The sequence below is a fragment of the Beta vulgaris genome, chromosome 2 (genome assembly GCF_026745355.1).
Source record: "Beta vulgaris subsp. vulgaris cultivar EL10 chromosome 2, EL10.2, whole genome shotgun sequence".
NCBI lineage: Eukaryota > Viridiplantae > Streptophyta > Magnoliopsida > Caryophyllales > Amaranthaceae > Beta > Beta vulgaris.
This window is the reverse complement of record NC_079203.1, coordinates 24943524-24968348: the sequence shown is the minus strand read 5'-3', so window position 1 is coordinate 24968348 and position 24825 is coordinate 24943524. Positions and strand designations below refer to the sequence as shown.

The window sequence follows — 24825 nt, the reverse complement described above, 5'->3', positions numbered from 1 at the left end:
CTCAGCATGGCTGATTGTGTGTTATTATGTGTTTGATGAACTGCGATGAACCATTGATGCTGCAATGGGGAGCAGACTAGGTGTGCTGGTGCTGCTGCATAATCTCGAGCATACGGGGACTAGGCTTGGGTATTTACATTTAAAGCATTTTGAAATAAGTATTATTGGTTTTTTCTAAGACTTATATATGGTTTGTGGTTTGAATGAAAGGGGTCATTGATGATTCCCGAGTTGTATTTATATTTTTAATTCCGCTGCATTTTAGTTTTTCAAGTTAATGTTTTAAGTTATCGTTAACCCTTATTATGCCTTGCGTTCCATCGCGGCGGTAACGCCCCCGAGGTCGACGCGACGCAGCAGTGGTAGGCGCGCGTGGATTTTGGGGGTGTTACAATAGGTGCAGTTCCAGGAACTAAGTCTATGGTAAACTCAACGGCTCTTGCAGGCGGCATACCTGAAATTTCACTCGGAAATACGTCCATAAACTCATTCACTATTGGAACATCCTCAAGTTTCAGTTCAGCTTCCTTACTAACATCCTGCACGCTACAGAAGAATAGCTCACACCCCTTTCTCATCAACTTCTGCACTTGCATAGCAGAGATCACTCCAAACTTCTTGGGTTTCCCAAAACGTCTATGTGAAGTCAATTTTCCCAATGGGTTTCTCAGCTCCACCTTTTGAATCTCACAATTGATATTGGCCTTGTAAAGACTCAACCAGTTCATCCCAAGAATCACATCTAAGTCTCCCAAATTAAATTCCATTAAGTCATATGGAACTACAAAGTCTCCTATCTTTAAAGGCAAATTTCTGAACAATTTGGTACACCTTATGATCCCTCTAGTAGGTATACTAATGGACAAATCAAACACTTCAAAATCTACTAAACCCAATCGAATTTCCTCAATCAAAGCTTGCTCAACTCATTGAGCCTTTAACTCCTCAATGGCTATTACCTCAAATGCAAATTAACCTAGCTATGAACTTTCTATAATACTTAGAGATGGTCATGCTCTCCATCCTAAGATTGATAAACTCTTAGGCCTTTAGTTTCCTCATAAAAGCAGGGTAAAATTTTCCTCTAAAGCAGCAATAAAGGATTCCCAAATAAACTCTTTCATAATACTGAGTCTAGTCTCATTCTCTTTCTACTATAAGTCAGTCTCATCTTTCAGATACAGTATAACTTGACCTACTTTCACACTCTCAGGACAGTTCACAGCCCCAAAAATCTTTTAAAACGCCCTAATCCGACTCTCTAAGAGGATAGGGTCAGCTTACCCCTTAAGGTATGATGGTTTAGTCTTAGCTAGTCTCTCAAACATGTCCCCATCAAAATCGGGACTCTCAACTCTTTCGAGTCGAAATCTCTGCCAATAGGCGAATAACGAAAGCTAATTAAGGCATCATTGTTGTTTGACACTCTACTTCGCGACTGAAACTAACGTAATTCACTTTGGGTTCCAGCATAACTTACATGTCCATCTAATAAGGCAACATTTGATTTGATCATTAAAGATCGCATCAACAAACAATTCCACTAAGTTTTCAACAAGAAGTGTTCTCTAATAATCACATAATCAACCATGGAAAATATATTCGCATCAACGTGCAAATAGAAATAAGCAAGCAAGAATATAATCACATAATGAAAAATAATAATAAAAATTTTCCCATCACGTGCCCAGAATAAATTCTTATTCACTCATATAAAGAAATAATAACTTCTATTCCTCAATCGATAATAAGAATATTCTCCCAATCCAAAATAACCAACTTATTCCTCAACAATATCAGAATAAGGAAATTTAAACCATTATAGCTTGACTACTTTCCAACAATTAATCTTAAACCATAAATAAATACTCTATGGAATTACACTGTCTTTCCTATCCCTTATTTCCTTTATACCTTCACGGAGTAAACATTTCATCTCCAAAGTCTCCAAAGTCCTCACTATAATAGTAATAATAGTAACGATAATAACTTGAATTCCTAGATCTAGTATATCTTCAAATCCTTTTGGGATGATGTCCATTTTCATCCATCTCTAAAACATTCACATCGCTCAAATAAAGGTCTCCAAATAACATTGTAGATGTCCTTTCAGGTTTGCACTCTAGTATGATCAAAATCTTGAATTACTTCTTATATCGCTAACAGGGATGCCTACTTTTAACACATAATGCATAATGCTCTCTAAGCTAGGGTAACTATAACTTCAAGGCTCATGACATCGAACATTCTCATCATCACTCAATACAATTGAGTTATGATAGCTTCCTACTCTATTAACTTGCTCGACAATTCTATTAACTTGCCTGGCAGACATTGTTAGAGATCTACAACAGATAAACCTATAATGTCTTAGAACTCTCTCTAACGTGTTCCCACAAAAATCATTAGGGTAAACAAAAACAAAGGCATGAAGAATATAACACCTTAGCAGGCAAGAAGGATATAACGGTTAGCAGGGAAGAAAAATATTTATGCATCAATAGCAGGGAAGTATAATAATAATAATGCATCATTACAAAAAAATGATAATGTGCAGATTTGCAAGGAAGAAAAATAATAATGATGCTGAACTAACTTCCTGATGCAGACATATAATGTTTCTATCCTATATGCCCTTCTTATACTACCCATTCTCACAATGCAATACTACAAACCTTAAAGGCATGAAAAAATAATGCAGACACTTTTATAATTAAGATTACTCCAGTGCCTGAAAATAACTTTTCGAAATAAAAAAAAATTTTGGACCACCTGGTCACTCGAAAAAAAAAATCTTCACTCGAAAATTTTTTTTTTTTTTTTTTCAGACTCGGCACTTTTTCGAATTTTTTTTTTTCGCCGAAAACTCAAAATTTCGAACCCCTAATTCTTCCGAAAAATTGGTGTTAAAAAAAAATTCGAAATAAAACGTAGGAGCAATACTAAGGTTTCCTCCAAATAACCAATAAGCTAGGTAACTTAATAAGCTAAAGTCACTTAATAAGCTAGTTAGTTAGGCACCTATAAGTCTTAAACTAACCTAAAGCTCCCAGATACCACTTTGTAACACCCCGATAATTCTCTTTTTCTAGAAAACACTTTTATAATAAACCTTAGAGAAATACCCAGGCATTATCGCCCGTGTGATAACGTATCGGCTTACTCAGAATTTTGCAGCGGAAAACAACTTATTAAAAATCAACTTTATTAAAACTTATGAAACCAAAAACAATTGTCAGAACTAAACACACCAACTTAAAACTATTGTCTGAAACATAACTCCTATGAAAACAACTTAAATGGTTCTAGTAATACAAGAGCCTCTCCATTCCAGATTCCCCAATGATATGCATCTTCGAACCTGTAATGTCAATGCCGTCTCAACTCTGCTCCCCCGAAGGATCACCACAGGACCAATAGGCAAAGCCATGATCACAAACACAGACAAGCACGTAATCAGCAAAGCTGAGTACTCCATATCAGACATACATAATCCTAAACATGATACTACAAAAATAACTTGCAGGAATAAATAATAATATAAGTAAATAATAATCTGCAGACAACTTCTACTGAACTAAACTTAAACTAACTTTTTAACACTTAAATGGAATAGTTATTAGGACGAGTTGTCTTGCCTACTAAGATGAAATGGGGGCGCAACTCCGCATTTCAGAGTGACCTGCGATATCGAGGAACCTTTGAAATAAAAGAGGGATGGTGATCAACCAATTCCTAGAAAAGCTATGGCACGCTCACCATAATCCCAACCCTTATGTCCAACTCTAGACGTGCACCAGTCTAAAGTCTATACTCTATTCTCGTTCCACTTTACGTCGAATATATTTTATTACTTGTGTTGACACCACAACAAGCAAATAACACACAATTCATAATCACACAATCATAACAAAATTCCTTACCTTTATATAGGTATAACTTGTACTTACCAAATAAGATCCACAGTTCTTATAAGATAAATAGATAATACTCAAGAATCCATGTAACACATGATTCAATCTTACTTACATTAATTCACTCACGAATTAATACATAAACTGAACTTATCTGCTTGCATCAAACTTCCATACAAACATCAATACTCATAAATACTTCTAGTTTACATGTAGTACACAGGCAAATAACATGTAAAACAATTCCAATAAATCATATATATGAACAACAGAGTCCTATACATGATACTAAGAAATAAAACATCCTTAAAGCATGTTTCTAAATCATGTAGCACGTAGACAATGTACGTACCTTGTATAAACAATTCTGTAGGCCACTTTACGCTCTAAAAGTCTCCCACTACGAATTCTCCGCCTAGAAAATAAAATAATGAAATAAATACCTTGAACTAAAAATTTACAGCAACTTTAAAAATGACCCAAACCCCTTAAACGTGTTTTAAAATCGTTTTTACGTATTAAACTTTCGTTATTTTTAATCCCTAGTATAGTACAACTATTCTAGTGATTAAAAATCGTTTAAAACCCTTAAAATACTTATTTTCTGAAATTACAGCATTCATAAAATTTTATAAATCTTCTGAAAATATATTTAATACATATAAAATTATATGCTAACCAAATCTCATGATTTATATTTTATAAATATAGTTTCTAGTGATTAAAACCCTAAAAACTATAACTTTCTTAATAAAAACTGAAAATAACTTAATATAATAAAATCTGGAATTTATTATAAATATTCATATGATAGCCGAAATATTTTTAAGCATATAAACAATAATTTAAATCATGAACATGCTAAATAAATAATAAAATAATATAAAAACTAATACTTTAATGGAATCTTAGAGAAGAAGAAAAGAAAAACAACCACAACAAGGAGGAAAGGAAGGGCCGAACAGCAGCAAGGACCGAACAGGACTGGCGGCAGCAAGTTCTTGGCTCAAAGAAAGATTTGTGACGTTTCTTGTTCAACAAGAAATGTTACTTAGCGAAGAAGAAACAAGCTTTTGAGAGAAAATATGAAGAACACGCACAAAGAGGAGAGAGAACAAGAAGGGCCCCGGGTGAGAGAGAAAGAAAGAATGTCACGTGGAAGAGGAGAGAGAAATAAAGTGTGTAGGGTAAAATTTTGGGTTTTTAGGATATTTAAATAGAGGCTTTTCCTTTTGGGCTTAGAAAAAGATATTTTAATAAATAAAACTTTGATGACTAATAAGATGGGCTCATTAGGACTTTAGTCATCAAATAATCCTTTCCCTTTTTCACTTTTGGGCTTTCGATTCCATTAAGCTTTCTTTTCAAATATGCTTTTAATAAATAAAACTCTTATTAAAACATGCTTAATTAAAACATTACAAATTTTATTAAGCTATGAAAAATATTTTTAGTTGACTTTTAAAATAGTTAACCGTTTTTAAAGTCAAATCATTTTCCAAACTCATTTGGATTTAAATATGACTACATAAATACTTTAATATATTTATGAAAATCCTTTAAAATTGTGGGGGATTACAACAATCCTTTAAATGACCACCAAATTCTTGAGATAAATATTCACTACCACGATCGGATCATAGTGCCTTACTTTTCTTCCCAAGTTGGTTTTGCACTTCATTCTGGAATTCCTTAAATCTTTCAAAAGATTCCGACTTATGTCGTATAAGGTAAACAAATCCAAATCTGCTTACATCATCAGTAAAAGTAATGAAGTAACTATACCGGCCCCTAGCCGACAAGCTCATAGGTTCGCATACATCCGTATGTATGAGGGATAAAAGGTCATTGGCCCTTTCACTTGAACCCGCGAAGGGAGACTTTGTCATCTTCTCCATCAAGCAAAACTCATAAGTATCAAATGATTTGAGAATTCCATGTCTATGAATCTTCTCAACACGCTTTGAACTTATGTGGCCTAATCGACAATGCCATAGGTATGTAGGGTTTGAATCATTTATTTTATGTTTCTTACTGTCTATATTATTGATATGATTACTAAACCAAATAGCTTAATAATCAAGGATGAATAAGAATCTTGAAGAATTAACTCCAAGAATTCGAACAACTCAATGATATTAGTCGAACAAAGGGGACATTTCTTGATCCAAGATCACTCCTGAAGCTTGAATACAAGAATCTAATCACTTCTTAAAATCACTCCTGAAATTAAGATGTTTAGCACTAAACTTAACAATCCTAAAACGTCTTTAATGGTTTGATTAGTTAAGCTCTTAAGCAAAACAATAATCACAAGTATGTTTAAAACACAAATAAATTCTATGTATTATTAATGAAATAAAACGCCCCTTACATAGGGTACAAGTTCGACTAAAGATAAGAATAAAACTAGGATAAGAATTAAACTAACAACACGATAAGAACTAAGCTAATCCTATCCTATAATCACACGCCTAAGATAACATGTACATTACATCTTTATATATATATATATATATATATATATATATAGCAATCCTAACAGAACTAGGGCTCCTCTTTACTCCATTCCCAGGCCACCTTCCATGGTCCATGTCACCACACATGCCAAGACTTGATTATTTCCCTTGAGTTCAAACCCTAGAGTGTCCATGATCAAGTCAATAGGCTCATGTATAACAAGTGCCTTTGCATCCATATCATTCTCCCCCTCCACAAAAGAATTTTCCTCAAATTCTCATCATCATAGTAAGGAGACAAATCACCCACATTGAAAGTAGCACTCACATTTCCAAACTCATCTGGCACGTCTATCTTATAAGCACTATCTCCAATGACTCCAATTACCTCAAATGGACCATCTGCTCGAGACATGAGCTTGTTCTTCCTTTTGCTAGGGAACCTATCCTTCCTCAAATGTATCCACATAAGATCACCAACTTTGGATCTATGTTGTTTGCGCCATTTGTTAGCCTTATCTTGTATTGGATGTTCATCTTCTAAAGTCTAGCCTTTACTTGCTCACAAGTCTTGTTAAATGCTTCCAACCTTTTCTTTGCATCCGTATGTATATCATGCTTAATCCATCTACATGAATCATGATGATTTAGTTTGGATTATTTTTTATTTTGACCAATAAAACTTTTACACTGTGTGAGTTAATTTAGGAGGATTTTTTTTAAAATCTTGCTTGTTAACCTTGAACAGTTAGAATATTGTGTTTTGATTGTATCTTGCGTTTTATTTTAAAAAACTTCCGTTTTAGGATGGACGGACATAACTCTATGTGCACTCTGGTTCATGTAGTTATTTGTCGTACATAAACCATAAAAAGTACTAATAGATCATGAGTGAGAGATAAAAATATTAAATTAATTAATGATTCAAAATTTTAGATCAACTATTGGCCATTTTAAAAGGTTTTATTTTTGAAAAATGTGAATTTACGAATTTACCCTGGATAGGGAATTGGTTAGTAATTTATCATTTCTCTTCTAAAAGGTCAGGGCGCTTCTTTCATCCATTGTAACCAGCCTTATATGCACGCTATGCTTTCGAAATTGAAGGATGAGTGGTAACTGCTTTACAGTTTCTCAGATCAGTTTTCTCCTTTATTTTTATTTTTTTAACTAATAGCGTGGTAGGTATGTGTTGTAGTTTTATTTTCTAGTTAGGGATATATTGGTAAAAAATAATGGACATGAAAGTTTTCAAGAGTTTATAAATATTATAGAGACTCTCTCTGTTCGATAATATAGTGTGTTTTTCTCTCTCTTGAGGGTGAAACTTTAAAATATTTGACCAAATATTATCATCGATATATACAAAAAATACACTCATTGAAGATTTTGTTAGGTTAGTCTCGATGTGTATTTTCATAATATCAATTTTTTTATATTTTTTATTAATACAAAATTAGAAGTCAAATATATATCTAGGAGATCGTGTGAACAACAAACAAACACTATGTTATTGAGACGCTAACTTGGAAATATTCGGGTTCCCTTTAGGGTTTCTCCTTGGGAGGATTTTTTCTCTCTAGGGTTTCTCCTTGGGAGTATTTTTTCCTAGCCTCCATCGCTAGGTTTTTCTTCTTTTTTGAAGGTTTTTCCTTCATTCTTTCTTCTTTCTCTTTGTTTTTTCACCACTTTTCTTCTTGGTCTCAATTGTGAATCTTTGTAGGGGCTTCCACTGGTGTTCGTACCGGTGGTAAGCCCCAAAAACCTTTTTAATTGCTTCGAATAAATATATTCCATCATTAAGATGGTATTTATTTTAGGATGTTCCATTTCTTTTTTTGTTCGTCTAATGAAGAAGGAAGATCAAACAGTCACTATTCTCTGTAAGAATCTAGAAGACCACGGAAGTATTTTTACCCAAACGACTATGCATCAGCGGAAGTTAAGCCGAATCAGGGTGAACTCACAGATTGTATTGCTTCAGATGAAGTTTTTTTATTAAGGCTATTTTTTTATCAAATCTGCGATGTATCTAGTTCTAAGGTGTTATATACCTATGTTAAAATTTCGATTTTTCAGGAATTGATTGTAAGTGCCGTTTGACTATCTCTTATAAATGAAATTAGTTTTCTTCCTGTCAAAAAAAAAAATTGAGACGCTAACTTGACTCTAATTTGGGACCCAAGCCCAACCACGAATGATTAAACTCGGGTTACCCGCCTTTGTTCGACTGTTAGAAAAATCCAGAAAAATAGTCAAATTGAATGATCCCGCATAGGCGTCCAGGTCCTTATTGAATTGCAGACTTGCACGCTTTTCTAAGTAGTGGCGTAGTGGGCCAAGTTAAAACTGTTAAAATTACCAGAAATGATCCTTTCTTCTGCCATCCTTTAAAAAACACAAATAGAGAGAGAAAAAGCAAGAATCTATGGGAACACAGTGGAATTCATATCCGTTGGAAATCATATACCAGACTTTCGGATGGATCGCTTTCTTCTCTTGGTCTATCAGTTTCTATCCCCAACTTATCCTCAATTTCCGCCGTAAAAGGTATCTTCAACACGTCTTACTTTACTTTCTGCCATTCGGCGACGTGGCAATACAACCCCGAAAAATAGGGGAAGTTTGGAGGAGATTAATGAAAAATATTTTAATTGGTTGAGAAAGATTTGATTGTTCAAGGGTTGTAGTGATATTTTCTGGAGATAAGTGAGTGAACAAATAGTAAATTGGGAGACGGTTATACTGTGACATCGTCTCATTTGAGAATTTGCTATTTTGAGTCTTTGAACCTTGATTAATCATGGAGTTTTTTTCGTGGTTTTCGTTGATTATTTTTGTATATTTTCATTTTGCTGGTGCAGTGTTGTGGGGTTGAATTTTGATTTTGTGGTGCTGAATTTGACGAAGCATAGTACGTATCTCATATACAACGCGACACTTTACTTCAGCTCAGTTGTTCAGAGGCAGTACCGCGACAAGTATGGCATTGGCGAGGTAATCTCTCTTTGTCTTTCTCTCTCCTTGTCATTTTGTCCATATTACCAATAAATCGATTCATATTTTAGAAACTCTTGTGTGGACCTTATTCACAAAAATCCAACTATATCATACGGAAACTAACTACATGAGAAATTGGCTATTGTTGATGTGATATTCTTTGCTATTTCGAACTGTTTTTGTTATTTATGGACAAATTGTTACTAAAAATAAAAAGGTTCTCTTGATTTAAGAACTAGGAAAGTTACCAATACTCCTAATAGAACTAGGAGTATTTTACAAGTTGCGTTTCTAAGAGAAATTAAGCTATTCCATTATACATCAATTGTACAAAGACTCATTATACAAGAGATGATTATATCATACAAATACTAACTATATCAAATAAAACTGATTATATCATACGATGAGAGACCGAAGGAAAATAGTTTTCGTTCAAATTTTAGAGGAACATATTTACAAAGGGATGTAAAACTTTTTTTCACCTTATTTTTCCTTTTCAAATCCCTTGTTTAACGAAACAACAAAAAACGGGAAAAAATCGTTTTCCTAGAAAACGTTTTTCTCCAAAACAAATTGGAGCCTTAGTCACATTCATCTTCCCTTTCCATTTTTTATTCTTTCTTTTCTCTCTAACTTTGCATACAATGAAGTAGATAAAGGAAAACTAATTTACAATTATCTTGTTGATATGATTCCGTGAATGTAATCTAGCTTAGTTCCTCACAAGCTTCACTCACTTATGATTCCCTAAGGGTTCTAACTTTAATACCTAGGCTTCACTCACGAAGGGTTCGAATTAGTGGTGTTTTGAGATTAGGTTTAATAGCTTCACTCACTAACTTACTCGAATCTCGCTTAGTTTTAAGTTTCACTCCCCTAATACTAAGGTTCTTGTGTTAAGGTTTACTTCCTCAAACAATAAAGTCTTGGAAAAGTACGTCCAATCCTTACAAAGACAAGAAGTCCGAAATTTCAATCAATCACCTCTTTATTAGCCTCATAGGACTAGGCATGTATTATTTATAGAAGATGAACAAGAAAACCTTGCTCACCAAGCAAGCATAGGGCCGAAATTACTAGACAAAGCAAAAGGAAAGTTTTCCCTTAAAACTAGCTTAGAATCTAGCACAACTTAATGAAAGTTTCTCCTTAAAACTAGCCTAGAATCTAGTACAACTTAAGGAAACATTTGATTTAGGAAAGCTTTGCAAAACTTTCCATAAATCTTACAAACAATAACATGCCTAAAATCATTACTCATCCTTCCTAATTTTCGGCCATAATCTTAAATAAACTACTCTAAATAACTAACTTAATTAACAATAACAATAAAAGTCATATTTTTGGTTACATATAAAACATTCACTTTAACGGCCCGTTTGGTAGTTGGTCATAAATGGTGGTAATGGGAATGAATTTGTGTGTAAATTTGTGAAAAATATCATTGTCCATTCCCATGGTAATGCTAATTTATCCTAAAGTGTCCACTTTTCTTCTTGAATTTTCATTCCCATCCAATACCACCTTGTAGGTGGTAATGAGTGGTAATGAAAATTGCTTCCACTTGGAGACAAAAACACAAGTTTAGGGGTGAGATTGCTTGCCCATGGAGAAAAAATGCCAACACATGGAGATTTTAAGGGTACTTCCCTAATAAAATTACACTTAAAATTCATTCCCATTACCGCAATTTATTAACGACTTCCAAACGGGCCGTAAGAGTAAAGTAAAACTATGCAACAATCCTAAGAAAGCAAATTAAATGTACTTGAGCTTATGATGCTTGATCTCACATCACTTCTCCATGGGAAAATGTTTTTTTTCATGAAAAATCATTTTACATTGAAGATGTTTTGCGTCCAACCAAATAGAGTCTAACTATTGAACTTCATATTTTTTGTTTGGTTCCTCGATAAAAAAAAGTTACATATAATAGGTGAAAGGGAAATGGATGGAAGGGTAAGGAGAGTGGAAAGATGGCGGAAGGTAAGGGATAGGTGGAAAATGTAGCATATTTTTTACGCAATAAGAAAATGTTTTCCACCATGGGCAAAACAATCCTCAGCCAAAGAGAATTATTCCTGCCCCTTCAAAACCAAATAACGGAAGAACTAATATGAGTTCCATAATAAGATGAAGGAGTGCCATAAGCAACACTTCCTTAGGAACCTTACTTTTCTTATCCTCTTGATTTGAGCCTTTAGAGCTATGCCCAAGTGTGCAGATGTGTTGTTGAGGAGGTTAGGCTTTGATGTGGTTCATTTCTTATTCGATCAAAAAAAGGGAGTGGATTGGATTATCTATTTATCTTTGGATTCTATCTATGGGAGAAGTAACGAGTTCTGGTGCTTTGTTTAGAATTTAGAGATCTCTTTCTCATGGTGGTTTGAGCCTTTTTAATGTGGTTGAACTGTCACATGGCCATGACAAATTGACTAGGGAGATTTTGTTGGTTTCCGTATGTGCATAATTCTACATTGGAGCTACTAAAATCTTTAAGTACTCACCTCATTAGGACAAGTATAAAAAATATTTAACTTTGGCGACTTATGCTGTCTTTTGGGTTAGATGTCTTTTTTCTCAGGTTGTGCTCCGTAATATACTTGGAAGTAGATACAAACACTGGAAGCCTTTAATTTAGGCTAAATATTTGTGGTTTGATATGAATTACGTAAGTGCACTTCAAGATGTACTCATGCTTTAGAACTGAAGCTTAGTCCTTATAAGAATAGGTTGGCATTCAATAATTGGTGAACATCAAAACTGTAATGTGTTTTCTTCATGTCTGTGACAAGATCAATTACCTTTGTGCCAGAATGGTCTTGTTTCTTGTCACAATGAAATAATACAGATCAAAATGACAACAAGCCATGAATGAGTGTCTAAGAGCTTGGCGATAACCATGTGCACAAGGGCAAGCATATGTGAGATGACCTTAAAAGGTTTTTGGAGATCACTTCACCTTAAGACGTTAAGTAAAGAAGTTCAGTAGGTTATAATGGAGGCGTGAAACATCCAAAATAGGTAGATGACAAGAATAAACTAAAATTATAGTGCAATTTCATAGAATGTAAGGGAAATTAGGATTTATCTAGCTAGTAGAGGTATGTGAGCAGATATATATGTGCTGTAAGTGTGGGGTATTTATAAGTATCTTTAAACTGCTAACTTCAGGCCAATAAATGTATTTGGACTGCTAGAATACCCCAACTTGGGAGATTGATGATTGGTCGATTAGTTTAGCGATCAAGAGCTTACCTTATTTTTTGCCTTCTCCTTCTGGTGAGGGGAATGTGTGCTGACATGTTCTCAAGCATTTTGTAGTTTCCAGGTGGTGTGCAACCAAAATCTTGCTGTGAAGCTCTTGATCTAGTTAACTTGATAACTTGATTAAATATTGGACCTTCCTCTCCGTCCCTTTGGCTGGCAGTGGTATTTTAGGTTAATTGTGTAATAAGTTTGAATTCATTTGATCTTAATACTTTGGGTCCCTTCTATATGGTTACTACATGATGATTAGATCTATGGGTTATTTATAGAACTTCTGGTAGCTTTTTCTCTCTTACTGTAAAGATCTGGGTTCCACTTCAACATCCATCCCTGGACATAAATGTTTGTCTAATATAACAATATGCCTCTATGAGTGTACATGGAGCAGTTGAGCCACACATACAAGGTGAGTGAAGGTGAAGTGTGGGATTAATTCGTTCTTCAGAGAGTTTATAAAACAAAGACCAAATATTAGAGAAAATTGCTGCCTAAAGTTTAAGCATCTCCCTCATTTACATACCATATGAGCGAGAGGGCCCAAATCTAGTTCTTCTCCAATTTTTGCATCCTATACCCTTATTACAGCTTGTGAAGCTCCATTCTCTGCACTCTAGTACTATCATTTAAAATGATGGTCATAGTCATTCATAAGAAATTTTAAGTTTTCATGTAGGTTTCACATAGAATAGAGTAGACTGAGTAGTAATTAATTATTCTTGCCATTTACATGTTATATCAATCTATGTTTGGTGGCTCAAGGTGATCTTTCTTTTCCTTCATTTTGATCATGTTGCAGATGATTCCTGTCGCTGCAAATGATGTTGCATTCTCCATACATGCTGTTATTTTAACAGCATTTACTTTGTTCCAGATCTGTATCTATGAAGTAAGTTGCATCATCTTCTACATGTTTAATTTTTCATGGTAGATTTTTTAAATTATATATTGCTGCCATATCTTCTTTTTGTTATCAATCTAATTTTGTGTACGTTTTTTTATCTAAAGCGTGGAAACCAAAAGTTCTCGAAGATTTCCTTCTTACTTGTTTTTGCTGCATGGGGTGCTGCTGCAGTATGTGTTCTTATTGCCTTGCCAAGCCATTCTTGGCTTTGGCTGATCACTGTCTTCAAGTAAATAATTTTTCTCCCAGCTAATATTTTCTGCGGTATACGTTAGCTTTAATTTTATGACAATTGACAAGGGTAAGACTATATGAGCTAAAACTCTACATTCAGCTGAGGATATAGTCACTCCATTCTATCTTATCTGACCTCTTAATTAAGTTTTCCCATTCCATATTTATGTTAATTGTTATTAAACGAAATAGTTGATCCCTTATATGTAATTGTAGAAATTCCAAACTTTGAGATAAAATGGAAAATAGCTAATATTACTAATCATATAAGAATATAATATCTTCATAATTTGTATTTTCGATCAACTATTCCAATATTTGATTACTGATTATGATTATTTAAAAAAAAAAAATTAAAATTAGGACTATATTAGTAATTTAAACAAAGAAATATATTCTCAATATAACAAATTTTACCCATGTATGACATGGGTCACTAAGTCTTGTATACTAGGTAAAATTATATCCAAGGAGTAGGACTAGAGGCAATGGCTACATCAGTTATGGGTTCCATATCACTCAAGAATAATGCTTTTATTCCAGGCTGATTGTCCGATGAGAAGCCAGTGAAGAATTTTGATGGTGGTTTTAACTAGTTGAGATGTAAGGATCTAGGTGCGATATTAATGGGAACGAAGGAGAAATACTCGATTCTGGGTAGATATTGGCATGTTGCTTGTTCTTTGATCATGCCAACTAGAACATAATGGATCTTGTATCTTGAAGATCAAAGGCAAAAAAAATGCTTACCAAGCTCGAAAAATTAGTCAATGGAACTTTGCACGTCTTGGTTTTTGAATTGTATGAAATTGAGGGATAAATGAGAGCTCCAACAAATATCTCAAGTGTTGTGATGAACTTAGGTCGAATGCTGGGCCAACTCCTAATGAGCCTAACTACAAGTTAGAGGCTTATATTGCATGTAAATACTCAAAAAAACTTCAAACTGACTCCTAATGGGATTTTTATGTCAGATGGGGTAAATGGGGATTAGAAGGTTGGATAATTATAGGGAATAGGTGAACAACATAAAGACAACAATGCTCATACTTTGTTTGGTGTGTCGTGGAAACATTGTATGGATACTCAACTAGGATGAAGGCACTCAAAGGTGATGGGGTTTCTAAAGCCTAGGCGCTCTAAGCCGATTGGGGCTCTTGGAGCTTAAGCACAAAATGCAAGCGAAAGGCATGCCCCTCTTTGAACTCAAGGGCAGTTTCTAATACTAAGAATTATGGGTATGTAAAAATAGGTTGTCAAGTTCGGTTTAGCCTTTCCCTATATAGCATGAGTATTGTCAAAAAAGGAAGTAAAAGAAAGGGATGAACTTGACTCTTAGCTAACCCCTTCGCAGTTGAATGTTTTGGCTATTGTGTGCTGCATGCTTAGATAGCTATTTTTATCAACTGTCACCTTTGGCAGCTAATCATTACAATAGAAAAAGGATGCTGTCCTGCACACATTCTGACGTGGACAACATTATTGGATGCAGAGTGTATCCGTGTAATCACTAGGAATTGTTTTTGAAGGTTTATAGTTTTTTAGGCTAAAGGCTCCTATCTTATGAGGATGAGTAGCGTAATAGACCTTAAATTACTCCTGTATTCCATATCCTTTCTTGATGTGGACCAAATTTGAGAAGCATTATTGAATGATAAATTTATGCAGATTCTTATGTCTTGGATTCATTCCTGACATGAGTCCTTTTTGTTTCAATGTTACAGCACTATTCAAGTGACCATGACAGTCATTAAATATATTCCCCAGGTTAGTGTTGGATTCTTCTAAAAATGTCTTAATTAATTCCAATAAATGACTTCATATTCATCGACAGTAAAAGATTAATTGTAGCTACTTCTGATCTCAACTGTGATATGTTAATTCTGAAATGTATTGAAATGGCTGAAGTACTTGGTTTGATTCAAAACAAGGGGAGTATAATTGTTTAGATCTCTAGAAAAGGGGGTCTTTTAGTACATCACATTTAGTCTCCATTCTTGTCTTTCCAGTTGCTCTCTTTCTTGGAATTCTTCAGTATTAAAAGTGTTCTGTAGAAAGTCACTGAGCATCTCTTTATCTGGAATATAGGCATTTATGAACTTTTACAGGAAAAGCACAGAAGGATTTAGCATAGCGAACATTTTACTCGATTTTCTTGGAGGAGTGACGAACTATGCACAAATGGCTACACAGTCTATTGATCAAGGTGCATTGCTTTTTATAACAGGAAATATTCTTGCAAAAGTAATTTAATTTCCTTAAAGTCGCCAAGAAATGTATTAATATTTGCTCTGTCTGTAGGTTCTTGGGTGAATTTCTATGGAAATATAGGGAAGACCTTACTATCTCTTGTATGTGTTCCATCTGATTTATCGTCTTTCCTAGTTGTTACATGTCTTTACTTTAAGGAAAAATTTCATAAAACTACCTTTCATAATCAATTTTTTTTTCAAAAACTACTTTTTAAAATTTTTCATTCAAAAAACTACCTTATATAACAAATTTCTTTCAAAATACTACCATTTCACCATTAATGGGTTAAATAACTAATAATTGACTTATCATAAGTTGCTTTTCTTTCTTCCTCTCTCGTTTCTCGCTACCCCATCGGCAACATCACTTACGACGATTGTCATTTATTGATTAGTATTAAATATAATTGTAAAATAGTAGTATATTGATAGAAATTTGTTATATAAGGTATTTTTTGAAAGAATTTTTTTAAAAGTCTTTTAAAAAAGTTGGTTGTAAAAAGTAGTTTTTTGAAATCTTGCACTTCTGTAATGTCGAATTCCCTTGCAGGTGTCTATCTTCTTTGATCTTTTGTTCATGTTACAACACTATGTGCTATATCGTAGCAAGCCAATATGTCATCCTCTTAAGCTTGATGAGGCAAACAAGGAGCCACTGTTGAAAACCTCTGATCCAGCAACGTCAGACCTTCCGTAAAGCATGACCTTGGAGGATTTTAGTCTGATCAACCCAATTATTGAGTATTTTAAACATGGGCTTCGGCAATTGATTTTAGAGAAACTCCTGCATCTCTAGCACAGAACTCTTTCTTTAAAATGAAATGGACGAAGATACACCCCACTATACCTGCAATTAATTTAGCGAGTGAACGCTCCACTATACCAGCAATTCTGCAAGAATGTTCTCAAAGATAAGACTATTGGTCATCAAATTTATAGGAACAGAAGACAAGTTTGTACATATGATATCTTTTCATTTTTACCATCTGGAAATGATAGATGTTTCTTTATTTCTGTTCTGTTTTCCAATTATCTGATGTATATATACATACACGCGTGATAGAACGATTGTTAAGGCTACGAATGGCAACGGGTTGGACTTGGATCAGAGTATGCATAATCCGACTCTGACTGTACAAGAAGTTGGATTTTAAATCAAAGTCGACTTCGACTCCAAAAATTCAAATTTGACTTGACTTAAAATCCGAACATCTGAATCCGATCCGACTTAAAAATCGAAAAATCTGACTCCGAACCCGATCCGGATTATTATTCTGTCCATTTTTAATAATGAAATAGTCCTCTATAATATAATAATCTAATCATTACTATTTATTCTGAATTTCATATGAAAATCTTATATAGTACCAATAATCTAAATATTACTATTATTTTTAACAATCATTTCTTCAATGGGAAAATCATATATAATACAATTTACTGAAAGTCGAAGTCAGATTATACATAAATAAAACATTAACATTAATAAGAAAAAAAGGATTGATTGACTCAAAGTCAAAGTTAGAGTCGGATTCGGATTATTTTATGAGATCCGACTTCGACGATACTCCGACTCTTAGTCGAACTTTCAAACGGAGTCCGATTACTTTTTTGTCGAATTCGACTCAGGTTTTTTCCTTCGAATTTGAGCGGACTAGGGCCAGAACCAAACTGGGTTGCCATCTCTAGTTAAGGGTGGTGTTAAAACTTAAAAGTGTGTAGGCATTCCTTTTCTGTTTCATTAAACTTTTCGGGATAATTGTGAATCGCGAAACGTGACATTTGAAATAGACCTCTTAGTGTGAGTTTATCATTCAAATTCAAATTTCAGATTGTGTCATATTAATGTTCCAATAAATTTTACCTACTTTTAGTTATTCAGGCTTACTTCATATTCATTTCAATTTTACACTTTATGCCTTCCTCCAGATTCTCTTCAAAAAGTTTGGCATTATTTTATCTTTAATCCGATTCTTGATTTCTTTCTTTAACTTTAATCATATATATATATATTATTTTAATAGGTAAGAATAAATTCTTTGGGTTTGTTCTCGTACAGGGCCTCCAACCAGAGGTCCATCACAAGCCATATACATTCCAATCCCCACTCCCCCACTCCCCCTTAAATCCCAAGCAAATGTTAGGGGGTAGGAATTGAACCCTAGTTTAACAAGGAAAGATGGAAAAACTTAGCATTTGAGCCAATTTCAATTCCTATTAACTTTAATCATATACCATGTCATGAGAATATATAGTTTGAATATTTCTATTATATAATTGAAACTAAAAATTCATATATTATTGAGGGAAATTCTACGTGGTCACCTCCTGTTTTGAGATTTTCTAAATAAAAACAAAAATTTCACATTTTCTAAGATGACCATGTGTTGTTTATTTTAAGGAAAAAATTGACAAAATAAATAGTCTAAACTATGAGCATTCTTCCTTTAACAGTCCAAACTATTGATTATCCGTCGATAATCCCAACTATTACCCCCCGTCTTCCGAAAATGATCCATATAACCTAGAAACCTACTAGAATAGGTAAACCTTGAACATGTGACTTGCACATAATTTTTAATGAAATGTAAATTTTATCCCTTTTTTCATGTTTTTTAATGACTTTGACTTAAGTTTTTTTTTTTTTTTTTTTACTTCACCCCACTGAAAGTTCTTATCTTCTTTCTCTTAGTTCTCTGAAATTGCAATCAATCTCCAACATTAACAATTGATGTGAGTAGTGCAGAGGAAAGAGCGTCGCCATTAGCGAATTCAATTTCGCTCCAAAAATTTGAAGAAAGCACAATTTAACAGACATGGCACAAAATTCGCAGCAGATGCATGAGGACTTGCGAAGGAAGGAAAAAGTTACTATATTTTTCTTCAATTTCTTTACTTTGTTATATCTCGTGCCTAAAGACTGTGAATTTACAATAATTTCATATGTAAAAAACTGAATTTAATATGTAATGGAAATTTTGAAAGGAAAAAATTAACAAAAAATTAATGTGTAAATGGTAATTATTCTGAAATTTTGTATCTTTTGAGTGTAAAGACTGTAAATTTCATGTGCTTACAAGCTTTGAGTAATTCCTCTAAATTTTGGTTGTAACTTTATTGCTAAGCATAACACATCTAAAAGAATTGTTACACCTAAGAAAAAAAGTGACTTCACCATAAAGCAATAGTCCCAGATTTAAAAAACCATCAAATATACCCTCACCAGTTAATGCATCCCACCCAAATACCACTGAACCCTCTACTTCTCACTCCAGTGTTCAAAACACTTGTCCCACAAATCATAATGAAACTAACCTAGAACCTCCTACACAAACTTCTACCCAATACACTATTGAAATAAAAGGTGGAATATGATTATAGATGAGGAGGAGTACTTACAATGGTATGACATCATACTTGATAGTCCAATACCATTCAAAGACCTAATTGGTGGGTAAAAAAGTGATACTTTGTATGAGCTAGAGGATGGGTTCGAGATTGTGGATGATGTTGAAACAGAATTACAGAATGAAGATATTGTAGGTGAGGAACATATTGAAGATGATGACATTGATGATCTAGAAGCAGAAGATGATGATAATAGTGATGAGGAGTTGATTGAGGCTAGGGAAAGGAAGAAAAAACAACAAAAGAGCTTCTAGATCTAGCTGTTAGACTACACATAAAAGCTGAGAGTGGGTTGGTGAAGGGTGGTGGTGATATTGGAGCAGGCACAAGTGGCGGTGGAAATGGAGGTGGCTATGTTAGTGATTATGCTAATACCTCAGATGAAGAAGAGTCACCAGAAGAAGGTGAGGATGTAGATGACGTTCTAAGAAAAAGGAGTGTTAGGAGACTTGTTGTTGGTGAAGGGACAAACAGGAAGTCTTTTGAGTGGAAAGTTGGCCAAAGATTTCCAAACAGAGAAGCTTTCAGAGTTGTTGTGGCTAAGTTTGCTGTACACCAAGGGAGAAACCTTAGCATAGCTCAAAGTAACAAGAATAGGGGTCAAAGACTTCAAGTAAAGTGCTTGAAAAGTTATAGCTTCAGGTTGTATGCATCATGGGATAGTGCCAGTGACTGCGTTGTGCTTAAAAGTGTGGATAAAGGACATTGTTGCACAAGGAACATGGAGAAAAACAAGCAGTTGAAGTCCACTTGGTTGGCAAAGCAATTCTTGGAGGTCTTCAAAGCAAGGACACATTGGCCAGCAAAAGAAGTTGTTGAGGCTGTGAAGAGGGTGTTCAGGGTAGATATCAAGAAGGTTGTGACATATAAAGTGAAATACCATGCTCACATTTTACATGGCTCTATGCAAGAGCATTACTTGAAGGTGGGGAGATACTTAGAGGCTATCAGAAAGAGTAGCCCTGACACAAAGCTTGTATTAGTAACTGATGATGAGAAAACACCTCCAGTGTTAAAGAGGTTGCTGTTTGCTTTGATGGGATTGCACAAGGTTGGATTCAGGGATGCAGAAGGGTCTTATGTGTCGATGCATGTTTCCTTAAGACATTCTTGGGTGGAAAGTTGCTGGTTGCCATAGGTAGGGATGGGAATGATCAAATGTCCCCTGTTGCTTGGGATGTAGTAGAAGGTGAAAATAACAACAATTGGTCCTGATTCGTGACTGAAGTGAAGCACAGTTTGAACCTTACATTTATCCTTTGCTTACATGTTTTATCATCTATTTTGGCTACCTTTAATTGTTACTCACGTAACCTGTTAACATTGTTGCAGTCCATTTTATCGTCTGTCAAGCAAGTGTTGCCAAGTGCAGAATATAGACACTGTGCCAGGCACATCTATGCTCACTGGAATTAGAATTTTATAGGAGATGAGTTCAAGAAACGTTTTTGGAGAACTATAAAAGCTTACAGTCCAGAGGACCATGTAGATGTTCTTGGGAAAATGGAAAAAGTAAGTTCAGCAACAGTAGATGCTTTCAAAAAATATGACCCTAAGATATTCTGTAGGGCTTTTATGAAAACAAAAACCAATATAGATGTCATAGTCAATAACGACCTAGCTGAAACTTTCAATGGTTACATTATAAAAACTCTAGGACAAAACACTTACTGCGTATGCTAGAGGAAATTAGGACTAACCTCATGCAGAGATTAGCTGTGAAGAAAATGGAAATGGAAAAATATCAAGGGATAATGGATTCAAAAGAAGTTAGAGGAGGCAAAAGAGAAAGCTATTGAGTGCACTGTTGTCCCATCTAGTGTCACTGTGTTCCAAGTCAATCATTTGATGGATGTTGTGTTTATTGACTTAGAAAAGAGGACATGTATTTGTAGGGTTTGGGATCTATCAGGAATACCATGCTTTCATGCAGTTTCATGCATATTCTTTTGCCACAGAAAAGCTGAGGATTATGTTGCGAATTGGTACACAAAGGAAACTTACTTGAAGTCATATGCAGTGGCAATTCCACCATGTGTAGGTGAAAAATATTAGCCTAAGGTTGAATATCCTTTGATCCCACCTCCTATTAAGATAGGTCCTGGTAGACCTACGAAGAATAGAATCAAAGATCCCTTTGAGAATCCTAAGAAACCTGGTAAGTTAACCAAACATGGTATTTAAATGAAATGTTCTGTGTGCAAGTCAACAACCCACAACATAAGAAGATGTCCTTAGAAAACCCCAAATGAAGAAGCATCTACATACCCTACAGTTCAGCAATCCAAGAGACAGAGAGTAGTTGGGCCACAAGAAGGGGCTATGAGCCAAACTGCAACATCAACTCCATCTGTTGTACTTAATACCACTACACAACCTACTAGAACATGCAAAGGTGGTAGGGTTATCAAAGTGGATAGAGTTACCATAGGGGGTAGGGGTGCTAGAGGTGTGGGTGGCAATACTGGTGGTCAAGGTAGAGGTGTTACTGGAAGAACTGGTGGGAGAGGCAAGGGTGGTGCAAGTACCGTCACTGGAAGTGTGGGCAGCAAAGGAGGTGGAAGTAGCAACATTAGCAACATTGGTAGGGGTAGGGGAAGAGCAATTCCAACGGGAGTTGGTGCGTTTATTAGTAACCAATGAGGCACTTATTGCAGTGGTGGAACCCAGCTCAATGTAAGTGTTTGGTTTGTGCTTATTATATTATTGCAGTTAGTTGAGCTTACTATCTTGCACTTATGTGTGCTTACTTGTATATTTTCTGGTTTATAGATCTCCAGGTTTACTAGCCACTCACAATCATCAGTCATTGTTGGAAATGAAGCTGGAACACAAGGGTCAACAACAACTTAGTGTTTGAAGTTATTGTCTCATGACAGATAAGTGTTGTAGTTTTATGGTTGTTTTTGCTACAATCATGTTAATTAAGTCAATGTATTTTGTTATAGTTAATGTCTCTGTACTGTGCTAGAAGCTTGCTTGGACAATTTGTACCCATTGTCACACTTGAACATATACTAATAGTGAGTCCACTTGAACTTAAGTATAATCTTAGCGTTTTACAAAGAAGCCTTATTACAGCTAACAATCTGTTTTAATGTTCATTTAAGTTTGTTCAGGAGGTTATGTTATATATTAAGAAATAGTTGAGTACAGTGAACATCATTTGATGCATTTATTTCAAATTAGGAAGTGGATAGGATTGTAGAGCAATGATATAACACTGATGAGTAAGTTCCATTTCATTCATTTCACCATTGCAAAACAATCATTACACCATGCAAAACAACCATTAGAGTCATTGCCACACACATCTTACATATTCATTCATTCCTTCCTAACACTTTAACCAGCACCTAGGGACACTAAAAACAACTCAACTAACACTTAGATTAACTACCTAATGACAATTAACCAGAACAACCATTATGATCATTGAAACACAACTTCCTAAGTAGTTACTTCCCACACAAAATGTAACGCCCTGTAATTTATATACTTCTAATAAAAGAACATTAAATGCCAGTACCAGGATCGAACCCAATATTACATCTTTTGTTTATTATAGGATAATAAAGAGTTTACAGGACATTACTGTCGTATTCCTAATAATAGAAATACAAGGCGAAAACAACCTCAAATATGATACTAATATTTGACACAAGTTAACAACATATAATATATATATTAAACCTAATTTTATCTTCTATTCCTCACTTTTACCCATTTCCAATACTGGTACATGAAAACAAAACATTTTATAACAGTCAACCCAAAAGGGTCCAGTACATTCTCAATACCATGTAAAAACACCTTGCAGATCATTATATAAAATAATCAGTTATGATTGTATAAAATCATTTGGTTTAGTTTCTCCGACAAAACTCGTGTGCACACCTTACAATGACGTACGTCACTCCGGGTAATATTTTTAGGTCTTTAGCCTCTCCTGATACTTCCGTGTGCACACCCCTACAATGACGTACGTCATTCCATATATAATTCTTTCCTCCAACACAAACCACGAACCTCCATTTTAACATTTCTCCTCCATCACGAACCTCCATTTCATTTTGATCATAATAACATCTTTATGTACATATAACCTCATTATTACCACATATGATAGCCTTTTTAGAATCACCTTGTATATAAATTATAATATGACAAATACCATTTGCATTATAACCACATTATTTGCAAATCACAATGTACCTTTATTATTAAGCAAAACCATTTTTCCACTAATAGTTTATCTAAAAAAGTTAGTATAACAAAATATTGTAGCAAAACAACATTAAGAAGGGGTATTCAAGAATATACCTGATAATAATATTGATGGTACCAAATTTTTAACTTACTAATCTTATTCTCACGCACTCTCTTTCTCTTTCTCTTTTTTTTTCTTTGTTATTGTTTTCCCTTACTGCTCTCTCGCCAAGATGCTAAGATTAGTATTAGGCTATTTATACTTTATGCATTGCGGCGTAATGACGGCACAAACAACTTACGTAGAGAATTTTGCTATGAATTACCTGTATCTATCCTTTTTGCTAGTTGACCACATTACGTAGTTATGGCAAGCATGCTTTTGAGATCTACCTTTTTATTTTTTTCTTTTCTTCTCTACATTACAATTCAGCAACTAACCTACTAAACTAGGTCATATAGGTGCTAAAATTTAGTGGCCAAAGTCAATGAAGCATCACCATCTACGTAAGTATGGTGATATTTATCACCATAGAAAAGGTAACTAACTCATTTAACAACGACCAAAGTGTCATTGGTGTGTTTCATTTGATACCCACAAATATTGTATTTTACGTATTATCTGAAAATGGGTAGCGGTTGTCAGTCCTTAGGTAAAATGATTAGTGACAATTCTAAAAACTAAATAAAGTTAGTCATTAGGTTAATCATTTATAAGTTTGGAGCATTCTAGGTTTATGTGGTCCTTACTAAAAATCCTACTAGATATATATATAAGCTCATAAACTAGTAACTAATAATTTTATTAATCTTTGACCCTTAAAGTACTTTATAAATTATAATGTTAATATAAATGATATAGTTATGCACATAAAACTTTCCTTGAACAAATGTACAAAGCCAAGGAAACACATAACTTCACCTAAAATAATCATATAAACGACAAAATAACATATATAAGATCTTAGAGACTAGTTTATCTTATAACAATACTTTAACCTTCAATCCCTTACTTACATTTATAATAAATATTGTTTTCTTGGTTATTACATTATCCCCTCTTTAAAAGAAGTTTCTTCCTCGAAAATTTCTTTTAAATTACCTTAAAATAAGTGTGGGTACTTGTCAAATCTTCCCATGTAGCTTCTTTTTCGACGTGATTAGACCATAACACT

General features: G+C 34.3%; 1 protein-coding gene across 1 annotated transcript; it reads left to right on the top strand.

The window, feature by feature from the left end:
* Window positions 1–8722: 8722 nt before the first annotated feature.
* Window positions 8723–17047, top strand: LOC104906356 (cystinosin homolog). The gene is made up of 8 exons (XM_010695097.4): window positions 8723–8923; window positions 9238–9370; window positions 13443–13532; window positions 13652–13776; window positions 15506–15548; window positions 15870–15987; window positions 16083–16132; window positions 16584–17047. The coding sequence occupies exons 1-8, from the start codon at window positions 8802–8804 to the stop codon at window positions 16728–16730; spliced, it is 828 nt and encodes a 275-aa protein (XP_010693399.1). The 5' UTR covers window positions 8723–8801; the 3' UTR covers window positions 16731–17047.
* The last annotated feature ends 7778 nt before the right edge of the window (window positions 17048–24825 follow it).

Coding starts and splice junctions, on each gene's coding strand:
- LOC104906356 (XM_010695097.4), top strand. CDS start 8,802: ATGGGAACACAGTGGAATTCATATCCGTTGGAAATCATATACCAGACT. Junction 8,924..9,237: donor CTCAATTTCCGCCGTAAAAG/GTATCTTCAACA, acceptor TTGCTGGTGCAG/TGTTGTGGGGTTGAATTTTG. Junction 9,371..13,442: donor ACAAGTATGGCATTGGCGAG/GTAATCTCTCTT, acceptor ATCATGTTGCAG/ATGATTCCTGTCGCTGCAAA.